At 44.4% G+C, this 14194-nt stretch overlaps 1 protein-coding gene across 4 annotated transcripts in view; it reads left to right on the top strand.

The window, feature by feature from the left end:
* SMOC1 (SPARC related modular calcium binding 1) overlaps positions 1-14194 on the top strand; it is a 129719-nt gene that overhangs the window by 86652 nt on the left and 28873 nt on the right. For 3 of the 4 annotated variants that reach the window (XM_054567357.1, XM_054567356.1, XM_054567354.1), the window contains exons 6-7: positions 9045-9134; positions 11062-11142. In XM_054567357.1, coding sequence (XP_054423332.1) covers positions 9045-9134; positions 11062-11142 — 171 coding nt within the window. The remainder of the gene's footprint in view (positions 1-9044; positions 9135-11061; positions 11143-14194) is intronic. The other variant, XM_054567355.1, reaches the window with a different exon arrangement.

The following is a 14194-nucleotide window of genomic DNA, read 5'->3' as shown; positions in this document are numbered from 1 at the left end:
CAAGTCCCTGCCATATCCCCATTTCCAAGGACTAGAGAAAAAAAGGGAGTATAGTGATCTGGAAGAGCCTCCTAGTCATAGATTCTTGTACATTCCTGGTGTTGTTGGGACCACTGGTGTTTTATACTTGGTTTTTTTATTCTTTCATTCAACAAATACTTATTGAGAACTTACTGAGTGCCAGGCTTGCTATAGTTGCTGAGGATCCAGTGACAAATACACTGGTAAGAGCCCTGGCCTTGCCCCATGGAGCTCACTTTCTAATAGTTCTTAGCCTCTTCTTACAGAAGCTACCTTCAGGTACAGGTAAAGCCTCCAAGGGGAGCACAGGCTTCCAGGTGCTAGGAAGCTGTCACCTCTGCAGGGGACAGAGGGCAGGCAGATCCTCCAAACAGCTCTAGTTGGTAGCTCTCAGTGCCAGAGCCTCTAAGGAAAGACTCTTCTCCCTTAGGCTGCCTAAGGCAGCCTGCTGAGGTGAGCCTGGCCCACTGGCAAGTTCTTGGTCCCTCTGCCTGGTACCTTTGTGGGACCCCTGAAGTCCAGGTGAGACAGCTCTGAGCATGTCAGACCACTTGGTCACTGTACCTTGACTGAGAGAACTCACTTCCAGGTGCGGCACAGGAGCCTGGAAGGGGGCAGGGATTACAGCATGTGGGGAAAGTCTCAGGACCACATCCGAACCCCTGTCTCCAGCTCCAAGCACCAAGTAGCTCCGGCAGTAAAGGCTGAGGAGTTACCGCTCTTGGGTTCTGTGCCTGGTGAAAACAAGCTGTGAGATTCAAAGGCTGCTTATTCTAAAATTTATATGGAAAGGCAATGGGACTACAGCAGCTAAAACAAATATTAAAAAGAGATATAAAGCAGGAGACATCCCTCTATATGTTTTTAAACAATGTTATCTTTAACATTTTACTCCCTCAAGACTTTATAAATTTTCAATGGTTGCTTCCCTTTGTTCTTCTGAACAAATTCTGTGGCCCTCCCCCTTTTAAAATGTTTATTTCATTTTATTTTTTTTAAAGACCTATTTTTTAGAACAGTTTTAGGTTCACAGCAAAATTAGGAGGAAAGCACATAGGTTTCCCCTGCACTTCCGGCCTCCCCATACTCACAGCCTCCCCATTATTAACGTCTCACCGGAGTGCTACATTTGTTGCAACCTATGAACCTATATTGACACAGTATTGTCACCCAAAGTCCCCAATTTACACTGGGTTCACTCTTGGTGTAAGCTCTATGTGAATGAACAAATGTATAATGACAGATATCTACCCTTACAGTATCATACAAAGTATTTTTGTTGTCCTAAAAATTCTGTGTTCTACCTATTCACCCCTTCCCAATCCCACCCCTACCCCCCCAACACTGATCTTTTTATTGTCTCCATATTTTTGCCTTTTTCAGAATGTCACATAGTTTAAATCATAATACTCTTGTTTTAAGATTATAATGCTATGGTAATCAAGGCAGCATGATATTGGCCAAGGGATAGACACATAGGTCAGTGGAACAGAGTAGAGAACCCAGAAATAGCTCTACTACATAAGTATGGAAAATTGTCTTTTGACAAAGGTGCAAAAGTGCCAGTGGAGGAAGGGCACTCCTTTCAATAAATGGTGCTGTAGCAATTGGGCATCTATAGGCAAAAATAAAACCCCCAGGACCCTCACACCTTATACAAAAATTAATTCAAAATGAATCTTGGACATCAATGTAAAATGTAAAGCTATTAAAAGTTTTAGGGAAAAAATAGGACAAAATATTCAGAATCTGTAGCTAGGGGAGCCTAGAGCTCTGTTGTTTTAGAACACCAAACACGTGATCCAAAAAATTAAAAATTTTGATTAATTGTTGGATTTAATCAAAATTAAATACTTGCTCTGTGAAAGATCTGTTAAGAGAACAACAAAAAAACCCAAAACAACAACAACAACAAAAAACAAAACAACAGCAACAACAAAAAACAAAAACAACCTTACAGACTGGGAGCAAATACTTACAAACCATATATCTGATGTAGGACTTTTATCTAGAACATTAAGATTCTCAAAAACTCAATAGTTGAAAAGCAACTCAATTTAAAAATGGGCGAAATACACCACTGGACATTTCACCAAAGCACACAGGTAGAGGTCAAATAAACACAAAAAAGATGGTCAACATCATTAGCCATAAAGAAATGCAAGTTAAGACTATGATAAGATACCATCACACTGCTATTAGAAGAGCTAAAATTTAAAAAATAGTGACAATACCCAATGCTGGTGAGGATGTGGACAAACTTGATCTTTCACACATTGTTGGTAAGGAATATAAAATGATACAGCCACTCTGTAAAACATTTCAAAGCTTCTTATAAAACAAAACATCTAGACATACACTTAGCATGTAATCTAGCAGTGGCACTCTTGAGCATTTATTCCAGAAAAATTAAAACATGTCCACATGAAAACCTGTACATAGCTGATCATGGCAGCTTTATCTGTAAGAGCCAAAGATGGAAACAGCCCAAATGTCTTTCAAGGGGTAAAACAAACTGTGTTCCATTCATACCATGGAAACTACTCAGTAATAAAGGGACAGATACTAAAATGTGCAACAACTGGGATGGATCTCAAAGGTGTTATGCAAGGTGAAAAAGGCCAAACTCAAAAGATCATATACTGCATGATTCCATTTATGGAACATTCTAGAGAGAGATGGAGTTAGTGGTTGGCGGGGAGTGGGGGTGGGGGAGGGATGACAGGAGGAGGGGACGGGGGACTCTCCTGGGGTAGCACAGGGGAGATCCTTGTGATGGAATAGTTCTGTATCTTGGTGGTGGTGGTGGTTACATGAATCTACGCATGAATAAAATTGCATGTAACTACATACACACACAAATGAGTGCATGTAAAGCTGGTGGAATGTGAATAAGTTCTGTGAATTATACCAATGCCAATTTCCTGATTTTTTTTATGGAACTATAATGATATTACCTATATGATTATAAGTTACATATATAATTACCTTAATTATAAAGCTGTTATCATTGGGGGAAACTGGGTGAAGGATGCATGGGACCTCTCTGTATTATTTTTGCAACCTACTGTGAATCTATAATCATTTAAAAATAAAAAGTTGAAAAAAAATTAATGAAGTCTTCTGTGTGAACCCAGGTTCTCCCCTCTTCCTCTCCTATCTCCTCCTCCTCCTCCTCTCTTTCTCCCTCCTGTTCCCTTGAACCTCTAGGCTACCCTTTCACCAACCTTCTGTTTTTGCTCTTATTCAGGGGAATGTAAAACTTGAGGATGTGGGCAACTGCTTGCAAAAAGACAGCTTTAAGCTTTAAGCTTGTTTTCACTCTTTTGGGGGAGGGAGTATGCAGGTGGGTAGATGGAATGTAAAGCGTTGATCTTTTGCTCTGGAAAAGACCCAAAGTGCCCAGATAGCATCTGCTCTCCAAGCCCAGAGTCAGGACTCTGACAGTACATTTCTGAGCCTCGTTGGTCATGGGACATGCATCTCAGGAAATGCCAAGGTCGACTAACATTCCGTCGTTCTCCTGGTACGATTCAGGCAAGGTTTTTTAGGGACTTGGGCAAACAAGCACAGTTGTCTCTTTATGATGCTCAGAATAAGTGATTCTGGCTTCCACAGTGGGTCCCAGAGTCACATGCTGAGGGGGATGGTGGCTCTGGCATAAAAGTAGCCCCTTCAAAAACAGGAACCTACCACACTTCTACTAGGCTAAAGTTTATGTCCGTATCTTTGGAAAAGATTGCCAATGGAGGCCTAAAAGAACGTAAGTGAGGGTGATAGGTGGTGGATGTGGTCTGAGAAGAGCCTATAATTGAAGGGGACTTGGGATCATTGAGAGACCTTCTGAATCTCAGGATGGGGGTGGTGGTTTCTTTTTTCCCTCGTTCTTCAAGGCTCCTCAGTCTCAGAGACCCCAAGAGATGCCATTAATAAGGATTCCTCCTCTGGCCCCTTTGACACATTTGCTTTTGAAGGACCTGGAAGAGAAAGCTCTTTGTATGTGCTCAGAATAAACTCATTGTACACCCAAACAATTAACTCCTCAATGGACTTGCCAGACCCTTGAAAGGCCCGGCCCTGCTTCCCTGGACCTCTTGGGCTCTATTCAGTCCCTAAAGCACACGAATGTTTTTGGGTTTTGTTTTGTTTTGTTTGTTATTCTGAAAAGTCTTTTCCCGAGAATAGTCAGAGCGGATCAACATTGTCCTCGGCCCAGCATTTATCTCCACTCGCCAGCGAATGTCAATCAGGAATCAAAAAGCCAAACAGAGGCGGCTTTGAACGGTGTCATCAGGGGTCGAAGTGACTTCCAGCTGTCTGTGCGTGGGCCAGGCCTTCTCGCAGGGCAAGGAATTGTGCTGTCACACAAACCCGCTGTCTGTATAGGCTCCCAGAGCCTGTGCGGGGGCTGCAACTTTCTGGGGCTGCACCTGCAAGGAGGCAAGATTGGGGGTTGGGGATTTTGGAAGGCCAAACTCCCCCGGCGATGGGTCTGGGCAGTTTCCAAGGCTGCTCACTGCCTCTGGGGCCTTGAGCAAATCGCATTCTTACTGGGGCTAGGTCTCTTTTGATCGGCCTGGTGACTTCCTCCGCCCTGCCCTGCGTGGTGGTGAGAATAGATGAGCAAAGCCACCTGCCAGAACCTTTGCTACCAAATGTGGTAATATTATTGTTGTTGTTGATCTTGACATCATCCTCGAGGAATTCTTTCAAGTTTGCCTTATTTATTTCTTTAATGTTCCCAAATTTACTTTTTTCTTCCTGTAAGAAAAGTGAAAAATTTCTGTTGGCTTTGTTTCAGTGTTCTATTCTCTTCTCCTTGGTCTAGACTAGAAGCATGTTATGCTATATCAAAGAGAAATAAGGTCTTATTATTTGAGGTCCAAAAGAATCACCAAGAATAAATGTTAGGCATCAAATTATCATGTTCATATATGTAAACTGAGATTCAGATATATTTTTCTTTAAAATACATGAAAAAGTCTCCTCCCAAATCAAGAATTGTTCAGATCATCTGGCTGCTACTGCCTGATTTCTCTGTGATGACTTTGACTCTATCTCCCCTTTTGAAGTATAGTTACATACCAGGAAAGTTACCGGTACTCATTGTCAATGTACAATTCAATGAATTTAGTACATTTCTAGAGTTGTGCAACCAATACCAGAGATCAGTTCCATCACCCTCCAAAAGAAACCTGGTACCCATTTATAGGTAAACCCCACACTCACCCCCAGCCTGAGGCAACTATGGGTCTGCTTTGTCTCTATAGATTTATCTCTACTAGGCACTTCATATAAATGGACTTGTACAATATATAGTATTTGCACATGGCTTCTTTCATTTAGTATAATGTTTTTGAGTTTCATCTACATTGCCACAGGTATTAGTAATTCATTCCTCTTAACTGCTGAATAATATTTCTTTATATGGAGATATCACAATTTGTTTATCTATTAACCAGTTGACAAACATTTGTTACCAGTTTGAGGCTGGAAATAATACTGCTGCGAATATTTGTAAACATGCTTTTAGGTGGACATGTTTTTAGTTTTCTTGGATAGATTCTCAGCAGTGGAATTTTTGGGTTGAATGGTAAGTTTATGTTTAAGGTTTTAAAGAAATTGCGACTCTTCCAAAGTGGGTACATTCCCATCAGCAGTGAATGTGGGTTTCAGTTTCTTCACATCCATGCCCACACTCTGTTTTTGACTAAAAAATTTTTTTAGCCATTCTAGTAGGTATGTAGTGGTACCTCGCTGTGGTGTTAATTTGCGTTTTCCTAATAACTAATAACTTTGAGCATCTTTTCATGTGTTATATTTAGTAGCTGTCTGTGCATCTTCTTTGGTGAAATGTCTATTAAAATAGTTTTCCCATTTTAAAATCAGGTTTTTTGTCTTATTGAGTTGTAAGATCACTTTATTTTTTAACTTAAAGATTTCGGTAAGATTTTAATTTTACAAATCCAATTTTAAAAGTAACCTGGAGAAAGACCGTTTTAGTACTATTATACCTCCTTCAAAAGGCCTTTAAAGTCTTTTTCTCCTGCACAGTGTCCTGAGGCTGGGGAGGTGGGCAACCTTCATTTTTAGAAGAGGATGTCACCGCCCAGAGGAGAAAAGTGAGGGGATCAGGTTACCAACCTACTGCATGTAATGCCTGGGTCTGGAGCGTGGCCCCTTTGGAGGCTGGGAGGCCAGAGCACATGTGGAAGCTTTTCTCTCTCCCCAGGGCCCAATGTGGGGCCTGGTGTTGCCGCAAGGCGTGCCAGAAGGCAGAACTGATGTGGGCCTTGGACCCAGGCCTTGGACCTATGTGGTGGAAGAGAGAGCTTGTTTGCTGATTTGGAAGCCAGGTGCCCAGGTGCCCGGAGATGATGGTCAGAGGGTCGTGTTGGCTTTGGCTTGGCTTTCCATCCTTTGGGCACGTTGGGTTTCACAGGTGGCTCTCCTGGCAGCAGGGCACCTTGTCTTTTCTCACTTCATAAAGATTTCCATCTCGGACCTCCCTGCGGCAGCGCAGCTGTATCTCTTCACCCTCGGTGACCCTACCCTGCAGGAAGATCGGATTCGCTCCCTGCACGTGGCTTCATGCTCTGTAGGCTCTGGGCCTGAATCTGGGCAATCGAGGAGGTCCTCAGCCTGCAGAAGCGCAAACCTTCCCTGGGGGGCTGGAAGCCCTTCTTCCTCTCTCCGAGCAGCAGGCAGTATTTTCTGACCGCCGGACCACATGGGCAGTCCCAGACGCTCACCTGGATGATGGGAGAAACAAACAGAATGCATTCTGTTGTCCTGCTCCAGAGAGAAACATCTCTTGGAATATGGGTAGATTTTAATTGAATATTAAAATATTACATAAGCCATTTTCCACTTGGGTTCTCACCCAGAGTTGCCCCTCTGGCAATGCTTGATTCTCACCTTCCCTTCGTTACCCTTAAGACTCCCCTCCGCTCTGTGCGAAGGCGCTGAGCACACTGTGCTGGGCTATTTACACTCTGAACTCTGCATCCCGAAGGAGCAACCAAATGTGTACTGCAGCTGCCAAGAGACTTCACTCAGTGGCTCGCTGAATTCAATGGAAAGAGGTGTTAATAGGGTCAGGGGAAGTGATGCTATTAAAAAATGACATTGTGTGGCTCTGCTCTGTGTTTATTCTCCCTCAATGACTTCCAGACCAAACTTGGCCAGTTTGGCATCAAAGGTGTCTATTCCGGACTCCAGTCTGAGGCAAATAATGTACCCAGCATGATTCGTTACTCCTCTCTTCCTGCTGCATGTTATCCCTTGGGATGATTATCAGGTAGTTCAGGATCGCCTTGGCCCTTGTGGAAGCTTGGTCGTGGTGTCAGCACATGAGAATAGCAGCAGGGTCAGGTGTCACACGCCTGTCGGGGTGTTGGCCCCCGCCTCCAGCAAGGGTCAGGGTCTGCATAGCTCTCCAGCCTTAAGCTCTCAAGGGTCGGGTGTTGGTGTAAGAAAGGGTCAGGACTCCGCATTCTTTTTCACTCTCTCAAGAAGATGCAGGAAGTCAGCCAAAGGTCCTAGGAGCTCCTCATGGTGCACGGTGGTGGTTATTATTGATGATCTGACTGGCTTTGCAGAGAAGGTCTGAGAACTTGTATTCTCCATAAATAGCTAATAGTTGGAGAATAAAGTATTCAGTTCTAAAAGACTTCTGGGGGCCTTGGGGAAGAGTGAGATGGTGGAATCTTAAAAATGCCTGAGACCACAGGCCCTCCTTCTCTCCCCACACTGAGGGAGAAAACAGAGAATTCTCTAAACTATGCCTTCCCCCTGGTGGCAAAGATACCTGCTCCCAGCTCTCACCAAGGAGGCAGACACTGGTGGTGGGGGTGGGAGGCATACTCTCTACATATAAAGCACACATGTACATACAGTACATAGAAGGTATCTGTTTTATTAGGAAGGCGATTAGGAGAAAAATGTCTAAAAATGCTTCTGAGGTGGGAAATAATGAAAAAAAAGTTGAAAAAGTCTACTGTAAACTAAGGTTTTCTTTTGATTAAAATAACGGAGTCCTGAAAGGTAAGTAGAGTCTGCACTCACTCCTGGCCTGCAGAGGTTCTTCTCTGCAGAGAGAGCCACCAGCACTGCTAGGACGGTGAGTGTCAGCACTGTGTCACTGACAGCTCCCTGCGTCCATCGCCTGTGTTGGACATTGGAAAGCAAATCTGGGGTGCAGTTTCCCACGTCCCCTCCCATGTTGTTTGCCCCCACCTCTCACAGGGAATTGTGGTACATGCCGTTTCCCAGGGTTCCCGATCTCGTCAGTTTAGCGTGCTGGAGAGAGAATGGTCTTCCTACCTTCTCTTCTTTTTAATTTTCACATTTTATTTATTTATTCATTTTAGCTTTTCAATTACAATTGACATACAATATTATATTCATTTCGGGTATACAACATTAAGTAGATGTTTACGTAACTTGCAAAGTGATCACTCCGGTAAGTCTAGTTCCCACCTGACACCATACCGAGCTATTACAGTATTATTGTCTGTCTTCCCTATGGAGACAGAGCTGGAAAGTTGGGAGGGAACAGCACCACAGTCTCCTGTTTTCCTTAAGCTCTTTAATGAGGACCCCTGGAAAGGTACTGGCTGCTACCGTACACAAGAGGGCAGGAAGAAACTGGGGACACCAGAATTTGATGCTAGAGTGTGTGATGTCCTTATCTCATCGTGTGTGGCCCAAACTCAGGGCTGCTGGGGAAGACAGCCCTCCCGGCTTTCCTGTGGGGAGGAGTGAGGAACTCAGATCTGTGAGGAAGGGTCCTCCGAAGCCATCACTCCCTCGCTCCCTCTGTGCCCCCCTTGAACAGGCAAGCACACGCCTGGATTTGTCTTACTGGCGGTGGCTCTCTGTGGTTCTCTTTTCCTTCTTTTTCTTTTCTCCTTTCTCTTCCTTCTCTCTGGTTTCTTCATTGGGACTTGGCCGGGCCATGTGCAAACCCAAACCATTCAACAGTGCTGGAGAGTAGATAGTATTTACCTCAATAATGGTAGTCTCTTTTCGCTTCTTTTTAACCCTCAATTCAGACGACGGGTCTAAGCCGACGCCCACGATGGAGACGCAGCCAGTGTTCGACGGGGACGGTAAGATCTGGCATTACTTCCGACTCACATTCCCCCACCCGTGTTCAGATTTGGGGAAGGTAGGTCTTTCCTTCGGATGTTTGTTTAAGCTTTATTAGTATTATTTTCTCCTTTTAAATTTTAATTTGTTCCAGTTTAAGCTGGGTTGTTTTAACCTTTTAAAAAATGCAAACCCTCCCAGGAACTGGTACACTCTCCACTTCTGGAAGGGCCTTCCGTCCTTGCCAGGCTTCCTGCCCAGCGGCTGACATCCAACAATAACACACCCTGGATTGAGGAGCCGCGGCTGAGAGAGACAGGCAGGCCAGCATTGTCCCTTAGTAAATGAGCCAGCACGTAGAAGCGCCTGCTCTGTGCCCGGCTTCGTGTCAGGCCTCTGGGGGATGAAGGAGAAACAGACAAGATGAAGCCTTTACTCTAAAGGCAGCAGCGACTGCTGGAAAGCTTTATGTGTTAAATTATAGGTCGCAGTGGTTATTGTAGCAGAAATTTGTGGAAGAAAGAGATCACAATGGTCTGGGGAAAGATGCTGTGAGGAGATGGGTGGGATTTGAGCTGGACCGTGAAAGTGGGGAGGAGGAATTAGGGCATTCCAGGCAGGGAGGCTGGCACGGACAAGGGGTGAGTATGGGGATGGGGGTCATAAGGAGAGTAGCAGGAAAGAAACAGGTTAGTGGAGCTGCTTTGATTCAGTTGTAGGGACCTTGAGAGTTGAGTTAAGACATCTGGGAAAGGAAACATTCTAGGTCAAGAGATATAGTGGTGGCTGGTGGCAAAATAGAGGGTGGATATCCCCAGGGGTATAAGGAATGTTCAGGAGAAGCTTGGGGTGCAGAAGGCTGGCCTCAGTTTGAGTTTGAGGTGCCCAGGGCCTATATTCTTCAGGGTGCTTTGCTGAGTACTCCAGGCTCCCATGAGGAAGAGCGGGAAGCCTGGCATAGTGCCATGTCTGACAGCCAGGTACAACTCTTAGTGTCGTATACAGCAACCTTTTAGCAGCTTTCCGCCAAGTGTATCCAGACTGATCATGAGACTGGGCAGTGATACAGACGGATAAAAAGAAATCATGCCACTCTTTGGTACTGTGACGAGAGATGTCCCTAGCAGACTCAGCTTTAGGTAGAGGAGTTGAAATGTGAGCTATCCTTTGTAACCGATCATTTAGTGGGACACGTGAGTTGTGCCCAGAAGTTCGCATGGTTCTGTGTTCCACAAAGGCCCTTCATCATTGGCAAGTCTGGGACCATGGGGGCTTGGGTGGGGAATAGAGACCACACCAACTTGGGAGACCTCCCCAATAGCCACACTGAAGATCTTGTCACTTTACAGGGCATTTGGGGTCATCCTGGATTCCCACACCACCTGTCCACTGAATAACTCAAGCCCTGAGGGGCCTAGAAGCACCCCAGTGCTCTCTGAATGGAAGTCAGCCTCTGTTCAATGAGGAGCCATTGGATAGGGCACTGAAGTACACGTTAGAGCCTTTACTCTCTTTCCCACTTGTAGCAGAGTCTCAGCACCTAAAATCTGTTGTGGCTCAACTGTTTCCTCCAAAATGGTCCTTGTGGTTTGTTTGGCATTCATTTGTTGATTCATTCCCTTTAAATTCTTCCAGGGAGGCAGCTGAGAGAGACTTGGCTTGGCCCATGTTCCTCACCTCCTGGGATAATATTTTTATTCCTGGATGGAGTGGCTCAGCGCCTCTGGACTCTGACCACTCTGCCTCCCGGAACAGGAGACCCTGCTTGGCTTCTATAAGCTGACAGGGAGAGGAGCTTCCGTTGTGAGGGAGGGAGAGGTCTGGGGACAAAGTGGAGATGAGGCAGATAGTCAAGCCTCTATGCTTCAGGCTTAAAAAAAGGTATTAAAAAGTCTGGAGGGTTACACTCCAATTTACATGCTACTCTCTCTCTTTTTTTTCCCCCAGAAATCACAGCTCCCACTCTTTGGATTAAGCACTTGGTAATCAAGGACTCCAAACTGAACAACACCAATGTAAGAAATTCAGGTAAATAATCTGCCTTGGATTATACACTTACCTGGTCATGGTTGCCCTACCCCATGACCACCTACTGTGTGGGTTTGTGCAAGTTACTAACCTGTCTGGTCTTCCATTTCTACAGCTGTAGAATGAGATGAGATGAGTTAATCCCTTCCAACTTTAACTGTCTTGAATTATTATCTCAGGGATCATCTTGCATGAGTAGTTGATACTTTCAGCTTAAAAATAAACAAACCCTTTTGGCTCTGTTTTAGCATTTTAATCAACCTTCTGTATTTGAAAGAAGAATGGTTAGCCATAGAACGGTTGGACTTCAAGCCTCAAGAGCTGTGGTTCTATGTGTTTTTAAGGATCTGAATAGATGCTTATGGTCATATCTCTATTAGTCTGATCTTTTGAGGATCTTGTGAGTGGTCACGTTTGGTATTGGCTGAATCCCTTGTAGAAAGGTGACAATTTTTGAAGAATGATTAGATTTGTAGAGTTCACTTACCATCATTTTTGAAGAATGATTAGATTTGTAGAGTTCACTTACCATCATTTTTGAAGACCAAAATCAATAAAATTTATTTACCATCAATAAAGACCAGATGTTCATCAATAGGAAATGTATGCATAGACCTAATGTGTATCCCTGTCAGGGAGAAATCATTCTTCTTTCAGCCTAAGGCTTTATTGTGAGAAATGCCACTGGGTATATAATTTTGCCTAGTAGTGGAATTCAGCCATACCATCTTTTCCTTGTATATAGCAAGGATTACAAACAAAAGATACATTGCTTTCAGCTGGCAGATAGAGTTTTCCATGGTCAGTAAATCATGAGCATGTTGTCCTTGGCCCTTTAGCTCTGTCCCAAATGCAGCAGGTAGTGTGATAGTGTGAGGACCAGCATTCATGGAGTGAGTTAGACTACAAGAAAAATCCATGAAGCATCCGTTGATTCCTCTGTGACTTGGGTGGGCCTCAGCATGTGCCTGGTTCCCTGTTCGATAAAAGCGGAAGGAGCTACGGGGTGGTGTGTGGGAAGGAGACCATGTGAACTCCCATGGGTCAGATTCTTTGGTAAAACAGGTCTGTGGCTAAAGTAAAGGCTTTGGAATCAGTGGAATCTGGGTTCACTTTTTGGCTCCAACACTTAGTGAGTGGCCCAGCCAAGTCAAATAATCCCCATGAGCCTCAGTTCTCATCTGGGATCATGATCTCTCCCTCAAAGGACTGTGGTTAAAGGTTAACTGAGTTCATATCTGTATGATACTTAACTGATGCCTGGCTAAAGGATATATAGTAAGTGCATGATGAATTTTATGTACATGTATTTGTTATTATCACCATTATTGGTAAGAAAAAAGGGGAAGATGCTGCTTGTAGTGAGATTCTTCAATCAGGAGAGAATTTGTGATTGCCACCTGAGGCAAAAGCATCTGGTAGGAAGCTTCTACAAGACTTAGAATCTTCTCCACTTACCCCTCACAGTCAGGCAAATACCATAAGTCAAAGAGAAGTGGTTCTGGTGCTTGTGGTACCTGGAAGTGACATCTGCAAGTGGCCTCCCCTGTCCCTGAGCCCCCTGCAGAGCTGCAAAGCCCAGTGTGAGGTTTAATTCAGTGACCAAGTGGTCAGTATGAGGGTGTGCTATCTCTGAAATTATACAGCACCTTTTACCTGGAACACTCATTTGACATTTAACAATTGCTTCCATGAATTGCTTCAGTTTTATATACAAGTGGTTAATTTTTTTTCTTTTAAAAAAGATTTTATTTATTTTAAGAGAAGGGAGGGAGGGAGAGAGGGAGGGAGAGAAAGATCAGTGTGTGGTTGCCTCTCGTGTGCCCCCTATTGGGGACCTGGCCCACAACCCAGGCATGTGCCCTGACTGGGAATCGAACAAGTGACCCTTTGGTTCACAGGTTGGCACTTAGTCTGCTGAGCCACACCAGCCAGGGCACAGGTGGTTAATTTTTCTACCTAGAACCTGTGAGGACAAGGGCTTTATTGGCTGTCAAGAATATCTACTCTAGAATCTAGCTCATTGTGATTGACTGCTCTGGGGAAGGATGGAAGAAAAGTCATCATCCTCAGTAAAATCAGAATCATTGCTGTCATCACAGCTCATCTGGGTCAGGTCCTGTAGGCCTTCACATGTGTTACTTCCTTTGAGCTTTACCGTTATCCTATGTGATGTGTTGTTATTGTCCCCACCTTACAGATGAAGACTCAGAGGCACAGAGAGAGAAAGTAACTTGTCGTGAGTCACAGCTAGTAAGCGGTGAGGCTGGAGAAAACCACACATGCTTGGGAACAGAGAGCCTGTCTTCCTGAGCTATATTCTCTGCAGGTGGTAAAGTGGCAATGTCAAGTTAGCTGATGCATTTGCTTCCACTGAGTTCTGCTTTCCGTTCCTACATCTATGTGGTTTTTAATTGGATGAGTATGATGTCACATTGAGAAGTAATTCCTAGGCTAGTATAATCACCTTCCTTTTGTTAGAGTGACCGAACCATGTTTAATTTTCCCTGGTTGGCCCCAGTTATGTCTGTGAGGTTAGTGTAAAGGACAGGACGTTGGGGGAGATACCAAAGCTATAGCTACTCTTGATGAAACATCTTTATGTATTTTGTTAACCACTTTTCAGATGATCGCCTTTGGTTTGATGAGAAGTCAGATATACTTAAAGGATAGCTTGACGCTGGGCAGCTGGCTCTGACATGGACTGGAACTTCTGGGTCCAGCCCCTGAGACAGAGACAGTTCCCCACTAGAGTTTGCCGAAAAGTTCTGGGAGTCAGAACTGACTTAGTGAGCGTTCTTTTCTCAGTTCTCTGTCTCAGAGGCAAAGAGGCCATCCCAGTTTCTTTTACACCCCAAATGTTCTTCTTTCACACTCAGACCCACAGACGCCAGGTTTGTTTTCTGGCCTGGGGACTGTTGATGTTGGAAAGGTTCCACTGGGCAGCCGAAGTTTTGCAATAACATGACACATATGCCTGCAGGCTGATTCTGTCTCCTGCGCTCCTCCTGGAGTTTTTGGTCCTTGTTTTTAAGGCTTTGTCATATGTTCA

This window comes from Pteronotus mesoamericanus, unplaced genomic scaffold (genome assembly GCF_021234165.1).
Source record: "Pteronotus mesoamericanus isolate MK-2021 breed Mesoamerican mustached bat unplaced genomic scaffold, CSHL_Meso_final contig_182, whole genome shotgun sequence".
Classification (NCBI taxonomy): Eukaryota; Metazoa; Chordata; class Mammalia; order Chiroptera; family Mormoopidae; genus Pteronotus; species Pteronotus mesoamericanus.
This window is presented reverse-complemented; position numbering and strand designations above follow the sequence as displayed.